The sequence below is a fragment of the Haemorhous mexicanus genome, chromosome 24 (genome assembly GCF_027477595.1).
Source record: "Haemorhous mexicanus isolate bHaeMex1 chromosome 24, bHaeMex1.pri, whole genome shotgun sequence".
Lineage (NCBI taxonomy): Eukaryota > Metazoa > Chordata > Aves > Passeriformes > Fringillidae > Haemorhous > Haemorhous mexicanus.
Genome location: NC_082364.1, coordinates 7,763,453 through 7,782,352, shown reverse-complemented (window position 1 = coordinate 7,782,352; position 18,900 = coordinate 7,763,453). Strand labels below are relative to the sequence as shown.

Genomic DNA, 18,900 nt, shown 5'->3' with positions numbered 1-18,900 from the left:
GAACACATTCAACATTTACATACTTATGCAGTACCTAATTTCATTGCAACTGTATGTTTTTTACTGCTCCAGTGCCCCCAGGCACTACTCAAAGCAGGACCTTGGTTACAATCTGAAGTACTTAGTTACTGTTATGGTAAATTTCATATGAATCTATTGTTAAATTGTTTAACTTAAGCTGTCAATTAAGTGCTGTTAGGTTTGCTGTTAAAACTTTATGCATAAACCACTGGTCAAGTCCAGGGCCTAGCTGAGCAGGGGGGTTGACTCTGAACCCTGTGACTCCACTTATTCATTCCTATCCTTACTCTTTTGGCCCTTCTCCACCAGCCTACATGTTCATAATTTTGGGTTGATTTTTGAGTTTAGATTGGGTATAGCCTACTTTTACACTGTGTGCTTTAACCATCTAGGCCACAGCAGAGAGAACCTTGCCACTGAACTTTGCCCTGCTTTCCCTTTTACATTAAACCTGCTTTCACCAACTTCTCTGCTGGTGATTTTTAAAGCATCTTTAAAAGACTCTTTCCAACCACCAGAACCACAGCACACACAATGTCTTCTGCAGCACAAACAGCCAGCAAGGCAGAAGTCAGGATGACTCTTGATGAAAGACATGAGGACACAGCCCCAGCAGGATCTGCAGTGCTCTTCTGGCCCTTTGCAGAAATTCTCATTGTCAAAGAAGCAGCTAACTTGGCACTGCAACCAGATGCCACAGAGAGTCTTCTAGTCTCGAGGAGACAAGACTGTGGAGCCTTGAACCCTAGAAAAAACAGCTGCCATGTGGAGAGTCTGTGCAGAAAAAGGATGTCCTCTCATGGACATAGGAGAGCACTTTTCCTTTTATTGTGAGCCTCCTTTTCTTGAGGCTTCTCTCCAAAGGTTGTTGCATACAATGCAGACCATGAGTCTCTATAAGGACACCAGCATATTTTTCACTCAGCAGAGTTAAATGAAAAAAAAAAAACCAAAAAACAAACAAACAAACAAAAAAAACCAAAAAAACAAACAAAAAAAAAACCAACCAGAACAAATGGGAGTTCCAGGGAGCTTTTATTGAGTTTAATTAACAAAATCAGGCTTTTTCCATTCATCTTTTTTGCACTCACAACTCATGAAGCTCTTCAAAAGTCAGTGCTGCAACGCATACAAAGCCAGAGAAAACACATTCTCAACAAAATCTGAGCTCCACTGGAGAGTTTGCCAATTGCCAATTTAACAGAAAGCCAATTTTCCCCTCCCTCCCTTGACTGTTTTGAAGGACTAGACCATATTCTTTGCTGGTTAACAGTTAGAATACCAACCCCTTGTCTAGGGTCTACTGGATTATGACACTCCACTTGAATTGCAAATATTTTTTTTCCTTGAAATTAAAGTTCCAGTTTCTTTCAATAAGGGGAACAGTGACTATTTTCTTCTCCTGACAACCCTTCCCCAAAATTACTGGTTAAAATACAGCAAGGCTGTATCTTAATAAAGACATCCCTACTCCCCTCCCCCCACCCCCCCCACCCCCCCTCCTCCCTAACTTGTCTACAGCAGAATTTAACAATGCTTCCACACAGAGGCATTTTAGCAATGCAGTGATGAACTGAGCAAAGCCTACAGGATAATCTGCCAAAGCCTTCTTGTGAAGTTCAGATGCATGCTCTTTGGTCCAGAAACCTGGCTGATTACAAAGATAAACTGTGATTCGAAAAACAATGGACCAGAAGTTCACAGCAAGCAGAAAACTCCCTGCAGGGACTACAGTTGCCCAGCCTCTACCATGGCAGCTGTACTGCTGGAGTCTCTGGGAACAAAATTCACTTTGTTCTCAGAAAGTAATGACCAGCAGCTCCAGCAGCATTATGAAGTTCAGCATCAGGGCAAGAACCACCACAACAGCAGCTCAAGAGATGTGGCATGACAGCTCTGTAACCTCTCTTACAGAGACTGAGGCAAGACAGCCATCTGTTCAGGTCTGTGTCCTATCAGTCATTTGTAAAGAAAAAAGTGTCTGAAGCATTTTTAAATCCTTGGAGCAGACACCCTCCCCCCCACCCCATCCCAAATAAAAATAAACAGAAGATCAGAATGAGATGATTTGATACCACCATATAACACAACATGAATTCATGTTGAGCTTCCCCGTTCTTACCCACAAAAAAAAAGTCACAGAGGACAAGGAAAGATGCTCCCATCTCATTCTGGAAATTGAAACATGTATTTGAGACCAACCCACCCCCCTCCCTTTGGGAAAAGGCCTCCAGCAGCTACAGTGCCCACCTGACAGGGGACACCCAGAGACTGGCCTATAGGTTCTCTCAAGTGGCTGAAGATTTCTTCTTCGCAGCCACCTCATCCAGTTGTGAAGCGTCATTTCAGAGACTCAAAGAGTGACACTTTCAGACTTCCAACAAAAAAGAAATGCAGAACACATCAGGTCCTCATTCTCACCAACTTTGTCAGAGGAAGTATTTGACCTAGGGCTCATCACTGAAGGTTCTGACTAATCCATCTGTAAAGGATGACAACCAGCAAAAACTGGAGCTCACAAGAAATCTCAGGAAGCCAAGATTTATACACACTCCTTAATCTTCGGTAGGGTACAAAACAACCAAGAAAACCCCAAACCAAAATAACTGAAAAACAAAATCCTCGAACAAAAAAAAAAAAAAAAAAAAAAAAAAAAAAAAAAGGAAGAAAAAACAAAACAAACCCCCCCCCGCCACACACAAAAAATAAAAACAAAACAAAACAAGAAAAAAAAGACCAAAACTAGGATTATCCTAGTCTTCTGGAGCATCTTTCCATTTGCAAGATTGCATCTGTTTGAGATAGCCTACTAGCACCAAAAATAGGCTGCTTCTTCCTTGACAAGAAGCCACCTAAAAATGGTGCCCCCGATAGTTTAGGTAAGTGCCATTCCTCAATGAGAGGCCAATTTTAAAGTAATACTTTCAAAAGTTCTGTGCTTCAAGAGGGACCATCAATGCATGGCACCAGGCTAACCTACCACAAATCCATGCAGAGCACACACACCCGACTTGACATCGCTATCCTGTTCTTGTTACGTGTGCATGCCCTGGTGAGATATTTACATTTTCATGTCTTTGTTGCATTAAAATGATCCCTCTTCTGTCTGGAAAATCATAAGCTGGCTGCAGTACAGGAGCAAGATTTTACTTTTGGTCAAAGTTACCACCCAGAAGCTCCCACCCCCCACCCCCAAAAAGCACCCCAAAACTGTTTACATTTAGTACCTGCCAGTCAGATATAAGCTATGTGGCTCACAGAGACCAAGCTCTTGAGTTTGTATTCTAGTGCAGCATTTGCTACAGTTATGGAGTCACTGCCGACAAAAAGAAGAAAAACATCCCGAACACAAAAACCTTTCAATCATGTAAAGTTGTTGTCAGGAGGCACCTGGCTTCTATTTATGATCATCAAGGAACGGAATGGCTAGTCCACCTTGCGATTCCAAACTATTTTACTCCAATTCAAAAAAAGGGTCAAAATGGGGAGAAATTAAGACAATTAAATCCTGCCTCAAAGGTAAGCAAGCATGGTGTGAGTGCAGCATCTGTATATGCAATAAATGACCGAGCAAAAGGGATTGCATTCACCCAGGTGCCTCCTGACAGTGGTGGTTAACAGGCTAAAAGGGATTTTAAAAAGAGTATTTTTTTGATTTGTCTCACTCCTTTTGCCTGTAGATCAGGCCAAACATCAAGCATGTTGGGAGGGGCACAATTTAAAGCAACACTACTTGACCAGAAAACACTTTTCAGCAATATACAATGCAAAATGACAGACAGCAATTCATGGCAAACAAGAATAGCTGGCAAGCAGCATCCTGCAGCTTCTGACATTAACAGGGGTTTGCCCTTACCTGCTCACAGTTCTGCACAGAAGCCCCTCTGGGCAGAAAACGCAGCAATGCAGGAAGTGAATCAATTCCATAAAGCTCCAGAACTGTCAGTTTATGCACGTGAACTGTTTTTTTTACGGTCTCTCAAACCCAAATCCACACCTTACGCGTATACTGCTCAGCGACACCCACTGGATTTCCCTCACACCATGGTGGAACACAGGTCATGGACTCCTTCAGAGCTTGTCAAGTTCCTGAAGTTTCTAAAGGGGAAAATCAAAGAGCATCTCCCAAAAGGCTGAGCTACGGATTTGGAGGCCTTGGAGCCCCACACGTGATCTCTTCCATACAAGCAGTACAGGACTGTTGCTAGCACCAGAGTAAATCCACCCTGACAAGGGACACTTGTGGTGGCCTGCAGTTCACAGAGGTCAGAGAACTTCTCATTGTTTAGTGTTGCAGAAAACTGAGCCCCTCTCATCTTTAGCTGCTCCCATAATCAGTCTAATCCCTTTAACCTCAGCAACCTTCATCATAAAAGAAAAAGTTATATATGAACCCAAACAGAAAAAAAAAATCGTATTTACAAAGTTTGTACAATATACACATCTGATTTTCTATGGGACACACTGCACCAGAAGAAAGAGGGCCATGGCTCTGAAACAAGTCTACCTATCAAGTGCTGTTAACTACTAATGAAGACTCATGGAAACCAGTCCTTAGTGTTCTGCTAGAGCACAGGGCTTTTCTTATGGCTCCTGCAAAGGATCATAGGCTACTCTTTCCTTCTGGAGCTATGATGCTGCACCTAATCAGCCCAGATTTTATGTTGGTTTCATTTTAAATACAGATATTTACAGTTTGGATGAACTGCAGATGCATATCAACTCCTCCAATTAAAAAAAAAAAATAAAGAATTTTAAAAAAAAGTAAGTTGAAAAAAAAAAAGGAGTATTACCAATAACCAATACTTTTCACCTCCCAGCCCTGGGCGTGAGTACATGGCAAGGAGGAGAAGGGGAAGAGAGGGGAACTTTGACCTGAAACCAAAAACAAATGTCAATTCCTTGGGCTGTGTGGGAAAGGTGATATTCTGAATGGTCTCATAGCATAAGGCACTTTGCACGAATAAGTAAGAAGCTCTTTAGCTTAAAAAACAGATGAGAAACCGGGGAGAAGTTGAAATGCACTCAGTCAATAGTTATAGAATTTGAAATAGCAGACAAGCTCGTGTTCATCAAGATTCTTCTCTTTTCAGGGTTTCTCTTCTTCCCTTGCTGACCCTCCCACCCAAAGAAAACAAAATTTAAAACCAGCAGATAGTGCAACTAATGTTCAATCAGCACACAGTGCAAACAAGTGGAAAAACAAAAAGACATTCCTCCTTTTATCTTCTTTCTTCCTTGCTGCCAAATTTTAAGAGAAAAAAAGACGAGCTCTTTTAGTCTTCATAGTTCCGAAATGAAAAGATGAAGAAAAACCCACAAAGAGAAGGGTATCCCCAAAGAAACGATGTGTCACAGATCTGGATCATAGGGCTTCACCTTCTGGCATGTGTAATCAAAGCCTAAAAAAAAAAAAAAAAATGAAACAAAACAACAAAACCACCAAAACAAAAAACCATGTAAACCAAACCAAACAAACAAAACAACCCTCGCAAAACCAAACAAAAAACCCCCAAAATAAACAACCAAAGAAACCCCATAAACAAAACAAAAAACCAACCAAAAAAAAAACCACCAGAAAAAAGGCAGAAAAAACCCAATAAAACAAACAACCACAACACCCTCAGCTAAATCAGCTCTATATAAAACCAGAACACAAAGTGATTAATCACATACAATAACTATGCAACAGCTCCCAAAAGGCAAAGGGCATATTGAACAGCTCAATACCAATTTCAGCTTTGTAAATAGAGGTGCTACTAAAGCCCTTCTGTACCTATGGAACATGACTACCTCCTGGTTTCTTGTATTTTAGGAAGCAGCAAACTGCTCTTAGGCAAGGTCCCAGCATTCCACTTAGGAATCTGTTCCACATTCATTAACTGTTACTGTCCAAGAGCCTGTTCCACATCCATTACCTGTTTTGTATTCTATTTATTTATAAACACGGAGAAGATTCAATCATCAAAGCAGAAGCTTTCAAGTCAGTTTGGTATGACTTGGGTGACTTCAAAGAAGGAACCATAGGTTCATTTTAATGCTATCAAGCAGACTGCTTCTATAGCCACTTTTTTATTTCTGGTCATCTGAAAAGAATTTCAGCAGCTTCACTGGTACCGTCTTTCTAAATCCTGACCTCTGAGAAGAGTACACATAAGAATGATTTTCAGCCCAAACTGTATGGTGATGGATCTTGCATGACATCTTAACTAAGGTCAGATCATCATCCTGCAGCCAGTTTAGCTTGACTGCAGTCCAGGGCAAGTCATCTTCCTATAAAAGGACTTAACTCAGCAACTTTTCCTGAGACAATGATCAGAAAGGGAGCACTTAGATGAGTCTCCAACAGTGAAACCTCATTTTCTGTTGAAACTAGACGACCTCAAGTGGCAGCAAAGATGAATTACAGATTCACTCCCTACTTAGTTCACTTCCAAGAACTCTATGAATCAAAGGATACAAAAGAGGCAGCACCTTTTGCTTGAACCTGGTCCTTCTGGCTGGTGACGTGCTTACTCTTCGGTTAATGCTCTGTTCTCACATCTATCCATTTTATTTCCTCACCTTTTTGAGGACTACTTTCCTCTCTGCCCCTCACCAATTTCTCATTTCAGTTTAGCAATACAGAAAGAATTCATTAGGCTACTACTACTCCATCCTGGCCTCTCCCAACACCATTACCCACTCCCCCTTTTCCCCATTTTTGATCTCCTTAGCACACGGTCAGCATTTCAATTAAAACAACTGAAAAATACCCAGCCCTCCCCTCCCACCTTCAGCATATCCACGAAATTCCTTGCACTGATACTCTATTTCAAACCCTGGCTTTCACATTGAGAGCTTTTTCATCACATCAGTTTCCCTCTTCCCCTGAGGTAACACTGACACATCACCAACATTCCTGTCATTCAACACATCACCATTCAGCAAGGTACTTACACACCTGCATGTTTACTGTTTCTCTTCTTCTACAGGTTCACTGTGGTATTCTGCCACATACAAGCTCTTGTCAATGTTGCTTGGTATGGGTTTAATTTCAGTTCCCAACTGCTCCTCAATACTTTTCAGGTTGAATCTATCATCATAGGTGATTAAGTTGATGGCCAGGCCAAGATGACCAAAGCGACCTTGACAAAAAATCAAAAACACACACCTAAACTAAACTGAGTTAACATAGGGGCTGACAGAAAAAGAGAAAAAGTCTGCAGACTGTGAAATTAGTATCATTCTGTGATGTTAAAAACAAATCCAGCCACAGGTCTCTATACCTTTCACATCAAGTTTTGGTAAGCAGTTTTGAAGTGCTGTAGGAGTAAGAAAACTCAGGAGGTTCAAAATGCTCTGACCAAGATAATTACCATCAAAAAGTCTTCCAGAGCTCTTGAACAAGCCTGAACTATAAAGTTCAACTACACCAAGTTCCTTTGGGTTTTGCCTTTCTTCAGGGCATATTCTGCTGATTCCCAGACAGTAGAAACATACCTCAAAACACACACAGAAGAAAGCATACATCTCTAGGCTTGAGAGACTCTGAAGCTGAGATTTCAGTATCCAATAGTAAGCCTCCTGAGATAAAAGCAAGATATGCCTTTTTTTTTTTCCCATTAGATTGTTCAAGCCAGTTTCAAGAGAACAGCCCTTTATTCAGATAATATCCTCAGCAAGGAGAGGCATCTGATATGCTACCCAAAAATAAATTTGTCAGAAAAATCAAAGCTAAGGTAATTCTCAAATATAGCAATAAAAACCCAAAAGCCAACTCAAGGCTAAAAAGCATCACAGTCATCAGCAAAGTTGCACCTAAAACAGGTCTTTCCTCTTACCTGATCTGCCAATGCGATGAAGATAAGTTTCTGCCAGCTTTGGGAAATCAAAATTTATCACCACATTCACAGCCTGGATATCAATACCTCGGGTAAACAGATCTGAAAGACAATTCAGATGACAAAGAAGGTTAATTTCAACGAGCTCAAATGCTGACAGTATTTCGGGTGTAAAGATAGACAGGGATTAACATTGCTTTGCACTAGTTTCCTGATATAAGCTTTCCTTGTATCAAAGGCAGTTTATATACAATCCTGTTACAGCTTCCTCTTGCTCTGTATACCTTGTAAACATGAATAATATAAGAAGAAAAACCAAAAACACCAGATCTGCGCACCTATGCAGAAAAAGTAACCACAAAGCTATTTTTTTTCCACATTACACTATTTCAGAGCAGTTCTTCTCAAGCATCTCTTTACACAGAATTGTGCACTGCCAGTGTCACAACAGACTTGAGACCTGAACTACATTCCACCACCTCAACCACTTCTATTCTGCTTCTAGCAATTTTTTTTTAAGATGGCCCAGACATATGTAGTGATAGCAGACGCTGCCAGGTATTGCCATAAACAGGCCATACAACAAAGAACTCAGATCATACACAGGCCAGTCAAAACTACAGAAGTATTTTGAAAAAGTGAGCTATAAACACTTAAAAGAATCAGATAACTTCACATGACCATAGTCACAGCTCTACTGGTATATCATACAGTTTACAACCCAACAACTCAGGGAACCCTCACACATGAAAATAAAAAGAAAACACTATTGCAGTAAAATGATTTCTTGGCAAGCTGCACCTTCACAAAAGACAAAATTCCTCATGCCTAAAGGAGTGCTGCACGCTGCTAACATGCAGGCTTGACAAAGAGACATCTTACTAAAACATCTTGTTTTGGTTTATTACAGCTAACTGATCTACAATACTGGGATAATGCACTTTCTATCATAAACTTTAGGAACAGGAAAATGTTTAGGAACTCTCACCAGTGCAAACGAGATTGCGGCACAAGCCATTTCGGAAATCATGGAATACACGATTGCGGTGCTCCTGGAAATACATACATATAAACAAAGAGAAACAAAAAACCCAAAACCTACAAACCAACCAGCTGTTACTTTCAGATATACTCCAGTAACTAACACTCAACTTCAATTGCATGCATTTCTCCCGTTGTAGTTAGAGAACAGCTGAGTTGAAACAAGATGCCAGTACAAATTTTTTAGCACTCCTTACCATATATTCTAAAGAATTAACTCTAGAGGGTCTTGACCCCACTTCTCAACAAAGGCAATTAACTTACTGTGTTTTAAAATCTCCTATGGTGGCATCAAAACCATCTCAGAAAAGGACTATCTAAAGTGAAAATCACATCAAGGAAGTTAAACTGATATTTTGACTGCTCTCTTTCTCCAGCCCCCCCTTGCCAAATTTCATGTTTGATTCACTCCTTCAAAAACTGAAGCTGGTAGTAACTTCCTTTTCCAGTATGAAGCATTTCTCACTACCAATTCAGAATTAGGGGTGGGATGAGTCAGTTTTCTGTGAAGACTCTCCCCTCACAAACACCTCACTTTAGGCCACGCTAAGATTAAATAATATCACTGTTGAGCATTCTGCAAAAACATAGCTGTACTTATCCAAAAAGATCATCTACTGACTGATCAACAGCATACAAAAATCAAACATCGAGAAACCCACTTCCATATCTCTCTGTTCTCAATAACACCACCACTTCTGTTTCTGCGCAATTATTGCTCTGCCTCTGGCCCAGCAAACATTGGCACTACCTGTCAGTTGCATGAGCAGCAAGCTATACTAGGTTACATATAAAATCTTTTATAAATGTTTCAAAGTAAGCCTATTCTACACGCATCACTTCAGCCTTCTGATATCTTTTAATAGTGTGGAGCTAGAGGAAGTATTGTACAGGAGCTACTGTACAATTAACAGAAACTTCTGCACCAGCAAAGCTGCAGTGGCATTTTTTATCAGCAACACCACGGCCACAAGTGTCTGGTCACCATACACTAGCCACACCTTTCACCAAGAGGCTTGATCCAATCCATCTCCTCAACTTCTCAGATTCCCCTGCAGTCACAGTGCAAGATTACAGTTTGCAAAGCCACAGAGGGCACTCAATGGGCTACATACTGGGGTTTTTGCTATTTAATTTAGGTCCGTTCTCATCTGAGTTAGTTACACCGTGTGCTCTACCCTGGCTCCCCATGCTGCCAAAGCAAGGCAGCAGCGCTAAGAACTGTGACTTCTGGCTGCAGTCTGGGCTTACACTGGGACTAATTAACCTGACCTGAAGTAGTAAAATACCAACTGGCCACATACACTGAATAGTCCGGAAGGAGAGCTGGGATGGGTGAAGGTTGGCAGTGGGTATCTAAAACCAAAGCTACAGCAAAGCAATACATGTTTCAGTTTGTGAAGAACATGCAAACTTAAAGCAAGCAGGAGACTTAATTCAGCTGTTCAGTAAAGCCTGAGGTGGGGTGGAAAAGACTTCATACTCACCTGCCTCATTTTAGCATGGATATAAAAGCAGGAATAGCCCAGCTGGGAGATCTTTTTGGCTAGCAATTCAACCCGTTGAGAGGAGTTGCAGAAAATGATCGACTGGTTAATCTGGAGCTGAACATATAAACAGTGCTCTCAATAAATGCAGCATTTTATTAGCAGAGGATCCCAGACACGTCTAAATCCCATCCAGAAAGAAAGCACAGCAAGTACGCTGCTGGTAATTTACATCAGATACATTTTTGTATAGGAATGTAGCACAGAGATGCTGGACAAGAAGCATGCATTTTTAGCCTAAGATACCATAGCACATTTTGACAAAGAAAGGCTTTCATTAGGCTGCCTTTAAAATACTCAGCCTTATTCATGATCCCAAGAGAGAAAAAGCTTCTGGTATGCTCCTGACACAGCCCTGCTCCTTACCCTGGAAAAGAGTGTATTGAGGCAGTGCACTTTCTGACGCTCAGTGACATAGGCATAGTACTGAGTAACTCCCTTCAAGGTCAGCTCCTCCATCAGATTAATCTCATAGGGTTTCTGCAAATGGGAATTCTGAAAAATAAAGATATTGATAAAGCAGGCAGATCTACGTGCAAAACAATGTATGTAGTTCCCACACCACACATAACTTCCTCCAAGGCAAGGATGCACTACTTAGCCACTCACTCTTCATGCTATGCTGAAAACAGACAGGGTGGGTAAATTTCACAAACAATTACTTATAAATCCAAGATGACTAAGCAGGCCAAACAGGAGCACCCTCCAGAAGCAAATCCACACAGATGATGTAACTAATACACAGTGTGGAAAACACCACCTTATAGGCATACACCTAACTTCCCATTAATCCAACTGCAGGTCAAAAACTGCTTTCAAACTTCTGTCCTAGACTTAAGCTGATTTAGATTAAACCTGTGAAGTTTAGATATTAGCTATTTAAAATAACAAGCACTAACAGCTATGTACCACTCATTCACACCCTTCCTGCACAATGTCACCACCATCACCATACCTACAGGGACACATCTCCACTCACCATGAACTTCTGCACACTCAAAGGAAAAGTGGCTGAGTAGAGCAAAATCTGTCTGTTTTTAGGTAGCGTGAGAATTATGTCTTCCATTATTTGGACAAAATCTTGAGACAGCAACTTATCTGCCTGTACCACAGAAGTAATAAACAGCAAGTTAAAATAACGGCATAAGATTTTAGCCTTTTGGTAACTACATATTTGGGGGAAGGAAAAAAAACAGTTACCAGGGCTCCAAGAGCTTTTAAACTACTATATTCTCACTCAGAAGCTTGTATGCTATTGGATGTTCAAAAATCAATTTTATATACAATTACATGGTAAGCACAGCTGACTCAAACAGAAACCAAATGAAATGTATTCCTTTGTTGCAGAATAGACTGTTACTCCATTCTTCAGCATCGGCAAAGACAGCCTAGGAAGATTTGCCTTTCCTGTTTTCTTAGAAGATTTACATGCAAAAAATTCCTACCGTCACAGCAGTTTCTCAAAAATACTCAGAAATGGAGGAGACCTTAAAATGTCTCTAAGCAAGTTTGAATCACTGCTGTGCACCAAAATACACTCACTGAGACACATCATTCCTTTAACTTGGTGTTAAAATCCCGGAACATTGAACATAAGCAACTTGCCTCATCCAATACTATCATCTGGACATGCTCAACTTTTGCTACTCCTTTCTTGATGAGATCGAGAATTCTCCCAGGGGTAGCTATCACCACATGCACTGTAAGATTAGAAAAGAGAGAAAAAAAAAAAAAAAGAGAGAAACAAAAAAACCCACAATGTTAAGGTGATTAAAACTGTCTTTCCTTCCAGTATTCATGGTCGTGTTTCACATGAACACTCTGGAAGAATGACAACAGTATACGAACACCAAATAAGACACTGTAGTCCATTCTGCAAACAGGCAAATAGTAACAAGTAGAAATTCTATGACCCCATTGCAACAGCCACAAAGAAACAGCAACCTTTAGCATAGCTAAAGCGCTCTGACCTGTATCATCAAGTCTCATTATGTCATCTCGCAAATTGGTTCCTCCCGTTGTTGCCATCACTTTGGCACCTCCCATGTGCTTGCTGACTTGGATACAGATTTGACTGACCTGCAGGGCTAGTTCACGGGTGGGAACAATCACCATTGCTAGAAGTTAAAAACATCACTGTGAGTTACTAGTAACACCCTGTATCTTAAAAACTTATCCTCAAAGGAGACAGAGACTTCATGTAAAACAATGAAAAGCACAGTCTAGGAATTCCACTCTGGGTATCCTGAACAAGACCTAGGAACTGCTTTTGACAAGGCAAATTCCATGCAAGGGTTCTCCAGCCCTTGATGCACCCATTGCACAAGTATCCCAGCCAGCATGCTTGCTTATTACTCCACGTTCGCTTTCCAGGGCAATTCAGAAAAATCTACAAGCCTTCTTCTATTTGAACCTTTTGAAAACAACTGTGGGACTTTGCCAATTACACCTCCCCATCATCACTCCCCACTAGATTTCTCTGGAAGTACAAGGAGATAACAGACACTGCCCAATTTCATTAACCAGTTTTAGATTCAAATCTCTAATGTAGTGACTGACACCATTACCTGGCAACAGCTAAGTGTGATCCACCTCAACTGACCTTGTATATTGTCCTTCTTTAAGTCTAGCCGTTCAAGTAAAGGAATGAGGTAGGCTCCACTCTTGCCTGTTCCATTTTTTGCTCTGGCCAAGATATCCCTACCAGATAAAGCAATGGGGATGCTCTCCTCCTGAAATGCAAGGACAGAAAGTGCATGAGCAATTAATCATAAGTCATGTTTCACTGAAGAGGCTGACCAAATTTAACTCCCCTCACTAACAATACCACATGAAAGCTGACTGTTTCATGACCATTATTATTATTACTATCCTGCACCTACAAGCATGACAGACTCACAACAGGAAGAAGTTCAACCCACCTGTAAATAGTTCCCCAGCACTTCCCACCTAGAAGTCTTATCTTGCCTGATTATAAGAAAGGGATCAGGTACCACAGGTAAACCCATACTAACACTTTAGGAACAAAGTGAAAAGTTGGGAAAACAAAAAGTGAAGAGAAAGTGACAGTCACTAGCCAACTTCTCCTAAGGAAAAAAATTCCCCCCTTAACTGGAACATTAGAACCACCTCAGCCCATGTGATTCCAGCCTCTATATTCCTGTGATATACCTCTCATAAAACATTCAGCCATCCATGTATTTTTAATTTCACTACCTTTTTCAGCAACATCTAAAGAAATCTCAGCATTTTGGAAAAGTGGCATAATTAGAATCTGCTTATAAACAAAGCAAGCCACAGTTTTCTCATGCCTTAAAGAGACAAGGTGGTAGAGCTGCGTCAGTGATAAACCCCGAGAGACCATTTAAAAGAGAATTCAACCTTCCACCCCCTGAAGTTTACACATGAACAGTTCTTAATAGAACAAGCCTTTGAAGTAAAAGAAAGATGGAGGTACAGAAAAGTAAACTTGCTAAGATATTATTCTCTCTCCTACAATCCTCATAACTCTTCTTCCACAAGATTACAATAAAACAAGCCAACACTGTGATAAAGCCATATATATATTTTTAACAACTAAAAGTACATAGGCAATGGTAACTCAGTTTTGGAAAATTTATAGAACAGACCTCTGGGACTACTTATGTCAGAAGTACTGTTACTGAACAGAGAATTAACAAATTAGCACCTCCAGCATGAAAAGGAAAATCCAAGTTGAATGTCTCAAAAGTGTAAGGCAGTTCCATCACTAAGTCACTTAAGGATTGACTAAGTGATTTAGTTGGGGGTTAGAAATTCTTGCTTTTCCCAAGGGACACCAAGTTCTTTCGTTCACAGCTTCAATCTTCCCCAGTGATGGCATAAGTATTAGATATTTAGGCACAAGAATATCAATACATTTACAGAAGTTAAAAGCAGCATCTAAGTAGTCTGTTTGCAAACAACCTGAATAGGAGATGGTTTTTCCCAGCCCATTTCAAAAATTCCCATCAGCAACTCCCGTTTCAAACAGTAATCTTCAAACTCATTTCCTTTTGTGGAGGTCACGTCCTGAATAATCAAAAAAATAAGCACATCCATAAGATCAGGTCACACAACTTGCAACTGTTAATTTGGTCTGAAATTGCCTGTACAGGAAGACCACAAATTACTATACAAGACTTCCCATTAAGTCATGCAACACCCTACAGTGGCAAAGGAAACACTGGCTTTCTCAGAGCGAAACACAGCTCCTGAGCGTGTACAGTGACACCTTCCCATCTGCCTTACATGATGCAGAGGCTGCCTGTGTCATGTTATAATACTAATAAAGTAAGAAATCCACAGTGAGCTCCATTTTTGAGCTTTCCAAGAACAGCATCACTCACAAGCAGTTGAGAGAACAAATTAATTCTTCATGTAAAACAGCAGGAGCTGAACTACTTTTTAGCCTCCACTCAGGACAGTATTTTACCACTGCAATCTCTCCCACAAGTCTTATTTAATATTTATTCCTACAACTCAATCATGCTTACCGAAGTTTTGATTCTCAAATCCTTTGGAGGGAGTTTTAAAGTCTTCTTCCAGTCATCACCAGGTCTATAGCAAAATAAAATGAAAACAGATTTTTAAATAATGAATATTTTTATTTTGCACTTTTTTTCCTTAGATGTAGTGATGAACATCTAATATTTTCACCTCCTCACAGCTAAAAGCGCCTACACATATGAGCTCAAGTCTTCTCTGAGCTAAGCAGGATGTAACAGGCAAAAAACTGCAAACAGATAAAATCAGCTGTCTGCCAAACAAATCTGAGAAATCTACATCCAGTCATGATTCAGGTCCCATTTTCAGGGCACTGAATCAAACAGCAGAACAGATATAAAACTGAGCATTTACTTAGTCACATAACAGAAACTGGCTATAATAAACCCACACAAGGATATTTCATGACTTAAAAGAAAAATTCTCTTGCCCAGGGAAGATCCATTCTTAATCCCCAAGTAAGGTGAAAAGGTAAAAAACACTTCTGGTGAAAAAACTTAGTAAGCAATCACTCCACTTGTTGACCAAACTTCTCTCAGTGAGATTTAGATACCCATCCTCTCTTGAAAGCCACTGTAGAGTGGAGAGAAAGTCTTTCTTGTCACCAGCCCCAGGAAGTTATGTGTGAATTTTGATGAATTTAATTCAAAACATTCACTAGAGTAACCATGTAATACATTTTTAAAAAAATGGGGGGGGGGGAAGGGAGCAGGTTAGGCAGATTTTAAGAACACATTACCATAGCGTCCAAGTATTTTACACCTTTTAGAAATTCCAACCAGCACACTTCCAAAACTAGCTGGATGGGAGCAGGATATCACAGTGGGACTGTATCCTCTCAGCTCAGCCTTTGATAAATTAAAGCCAGAGCATTACAATGATGAGATCAGGTACTACTATTTCAGATCAGTGACAAAAGATAAGTGACTTTAAAGCATTTCTCACCACGGGAAAGAACTGCAACAAACTGAAAGGCATAAACAATTAGACTAAGACCAGGTGGCATTTCCTCCTCAGTCTTAAACGTCAGTTCAGTTCCTTTCCACTCCTATACTTCCCCCTTGCACCAATGCCAACAAGCAAAAAACACAGGACTGTAAAGCTAGGTTACCTCTGACAGTGGCTCACACTCAAAAAAGCACAGCATCAAATTGGATTTTCACAACAATAACTGTTGGGAGAGAAGCTTGCACAGGGAAATACAGCATTTTTCATAATGTACATGATAGGACACTTCTAACCACCCATGTGACAAAACAACAGAAGAGAGCATTTTCCAAGTGGGAATCCAAGAATGCTTTCCCATACACAACTTTTAAACATTCCTTTCATGGCAGCCAATACAAACACTTACTTAATAGTGGTGGTCATACTCTGTGCTTGCTGTTGAGTGCCATTATTGATTGTGTTGGCATTTTTCAGCTGGTTCATCTGTTGCTGAGTTTGTGTGCCTCCACCTCCTGGGCCCCCGCTGGGTTTTACAGGGCCTCTCAACTGCCCATTCTGACTGGATAGACCCATTATAACAGGGTTCTCTGTTCTGGCCGTGCTCATGCTTTTATCTTTAAAGATGTCTTTTTAGACTTCAAAACTTTGAAAGTCAGTACAGAAACTGTAATAACAGTTTATTAGACTCTCCAAAATGAAGAGATAAATAAGTCTTGCTCAATATTTGAGTCCTTTATTGCAATGCAGGCAAGCACCTGTAAGTCACTCAAAAGTAAAGCAGTAACTTGCTCTGATGCACTGTGGAACAACTTTTTTTTAAAAAAAGCCCTCTATTGAAGTTCAGTTATATCACAATTCACTTGCTTCAATCTGAAAGAGAAGCAGACAATAACAATTAGTATGTGGACTTTTGCCTATGCAAATCATATCAGTTTATTCTTGTATTTTAGAAAAATTTCTTCCCAGGCAGTGTGCAACAAAAGTACTTCCTTTTTTGTTTCCTCAGTGATAATTATAAAAACATGCATCAAACTTTTTCTGCCTTTCTAGAAAGTGTTGCCTAACATCTTTAGACACCAAAGAAAACTTCCCAAATAGCTGTACTTTCAACGACCTTCCACTACCTATCCCCTCTCATGAAGAAACCATTAAGTGTATCAATTGCTTTGATGGCTCTTCAATTCCCCAACAAATTCCCCCACTTCCAGGATGCAGCCAACCAGCCCTAAAACATGAAAAATAATACACATAAGTTTGTGACAAGAAGCAAGACTACAACAGCAAGTGGACATTCCAGTTAGAACTGACAAAACCCTTACATTACACTGATTGCCCTGTTCAGTTTGAATGGGAAACATAGACTATGTAAACCCAAAACAACAGCTTACACTCCTCCAACCCAAAATGCTAGCTCAACCAGTTTACCCCCAGTTTTCAACCGGGTATTGATTTAAGGCTATTCAGAAGAGTGACGAAACAACACCATTATGCTGAATTGAGAGCAGCTGCCTCTTTGAGTCAAAGTGACTGAGCTTGAACTGAGGCAGTAACGCTGCTGGTTATGCAGCTTCCTGCTTGTGATCTTACCTTCCTGCTGTCAGCGACAACTTATGTGGTTCTCGGAAGATAACATTTCATACACATGACTTAATATTGACTCTGTATGTAACAGAAAGGTTGTAAAACTGTGGAAAGACAATACAAAGTCTGCCCCTTACATAAAGCAAGCATGGACCAGAGCTAAAAACTCCTTACAATGGTACCAGGGAGACAAAATGTCCCTAGTCCAAAATCTTTTGGAACAAAAAGTAGACTCGCCTTGAGCATCTGCATCTTGGGAAAACACAAAGGGAAGACCAGAAGACTACTGCTTCCTAACCTCGGCATTCACAACAAAATGCATGTTTTCCCAGTGAATAAAAAGGCCCATTGAAGAGCATTTCAAGAGAGTGGAAAAGGAATTCACATTTCCCAGCTGTTTTAAGGTGTGTCAGTGCTGGCTTCCAACAAAATTTTAGTTTGCAATGCTAGGATTTTCTACTAGGTAACTTTCAAGGCATGTTCGAAAAGGTATTTCTCTTGGCCATTAACTTCGTAAAAACCAGAGGAGTTACGAAGGTAGCCAGAGACGCCAATGAGACCCGACTACTAAGGCCGAGAAGTTCTCCAATAGCGTAGGAAATGAAACCTCTGTCCCTTGTGCCCACACGCTCGTAATTATCCTTTAGAAGAACACAGGGTAAAAAAAAAAACAAAAAAACCGCAAGTCTCACAGAACCCAAAAAAATCTCCCTGTTCCGATAAAAGAAACGCCACCATTTCGCAAACCAGCGGACTGAAAAAAAAAAAGGGGCTCCATCGCATATCTCTGCTCTCCGGGCGCGGGCGGGCGGCCGGGGCATCAGCTCCGGACCTTTCCCTTTCCGTCGGCTGGGCCCGGCACAAAGGGAGCACTCGAGGTGCTCACCGTGCCCGGTGAGCCCGGGCCGCACCGCAGAGCCCCGGGGCAGAGCGGTGGGCCCGGCGCCGCCCGCCGATCGCAGCTGCGCCACAGCAACACCTCCCGCCCGCGAACAATGGAGCGGCCGCAGTTTGCCGCCTCAGCCGGGGGGGAGCGAGAGCTGCCCGGGCCCGGCCCCGCCCCAGCGGTCTCCCGGTCCCGCCGCTCCCGGTGCACCCAGGCCCGGTCCGGCCGTTCCCGCCCCGCCCGCGGCGCCGCCAGGCCCCGCTCAGGCCCGCGCTCTCGCCGCAGGCCGCGAGGCGCGGCTCGCCAGCAGCGACCCCCTCGCCCTGCTCCCTCGGAGCCGTGCCCGTCCTGGCCCGTCCTCACCGCCACCAGCCGCGCTCCCCCTCGCCTAGGTACAAAATCCTCTCGCTCCCCCGGTGCCTTGTTATGGCGACTCGACGCTCCAAGATGGCGGCTTCCTCCTTCCTCCTGTGCGCCCTCCCCCTCCCGGCGGGCGGCACCGCCCCGCCCAACACGCATCACGTATGTA

The 18,900-nt window shown here is 41.6% G+C and overlaps 1 protein-coding gene across 2 annotated transcripts; it reads right to left on the bottom strand.

The window, feature by feature from the left end:
* Nucleotides 1–2,546: 2,546 nt before the first annotated feature.
* Nucleotides 2,547–18,862, bottom strand: DDX6 (DEAD-box helicase 6). 2 transcript variants are annotated; one of them, XM_059867364.1, is made up of 14 exons: nt 18,735–18,862; nt 16,311–16,774; nt 14,947–15,010; nt 14,378–14,482; nt 13,035–13,164; nt 12,403–12,549; nt 12,034–12,132; nt 11,412–11,530; nt 10,799–10,927; nt 10,373–10,489; nt 8,833–8,896; nt 7,845–7,946; nt 6,965–7,148; nt 2,547–5,423 (listed from the first exon to the last, which is right to left on the bottom strand). In XM_059867364.1, exons 2-13 carry the CDS (start codon nt 16,508–16,510, stop codon nt 6,973–6,975), a joined length of 1,452 nt encoding a protein of 483 aa, XP_059723347.1. In that variant the 5' UTR covers nt 16,511–16,774; nt 18,735–18,862; the 3' UTR covers nt 2,547–5,423; nt 6,965–6,972. The 2 variants fall into 2 exon arrangements, with proteins under 2 accessions (XP_059723347.1, XP_059723348.1); XM_059867365.1 differs by lacking the exon at nt 18,735–18,862 and adding an exon at nt 17,492–18,485.
* Nucleotides 18,863–18,900: the final 38 nt, after the last annotated feature.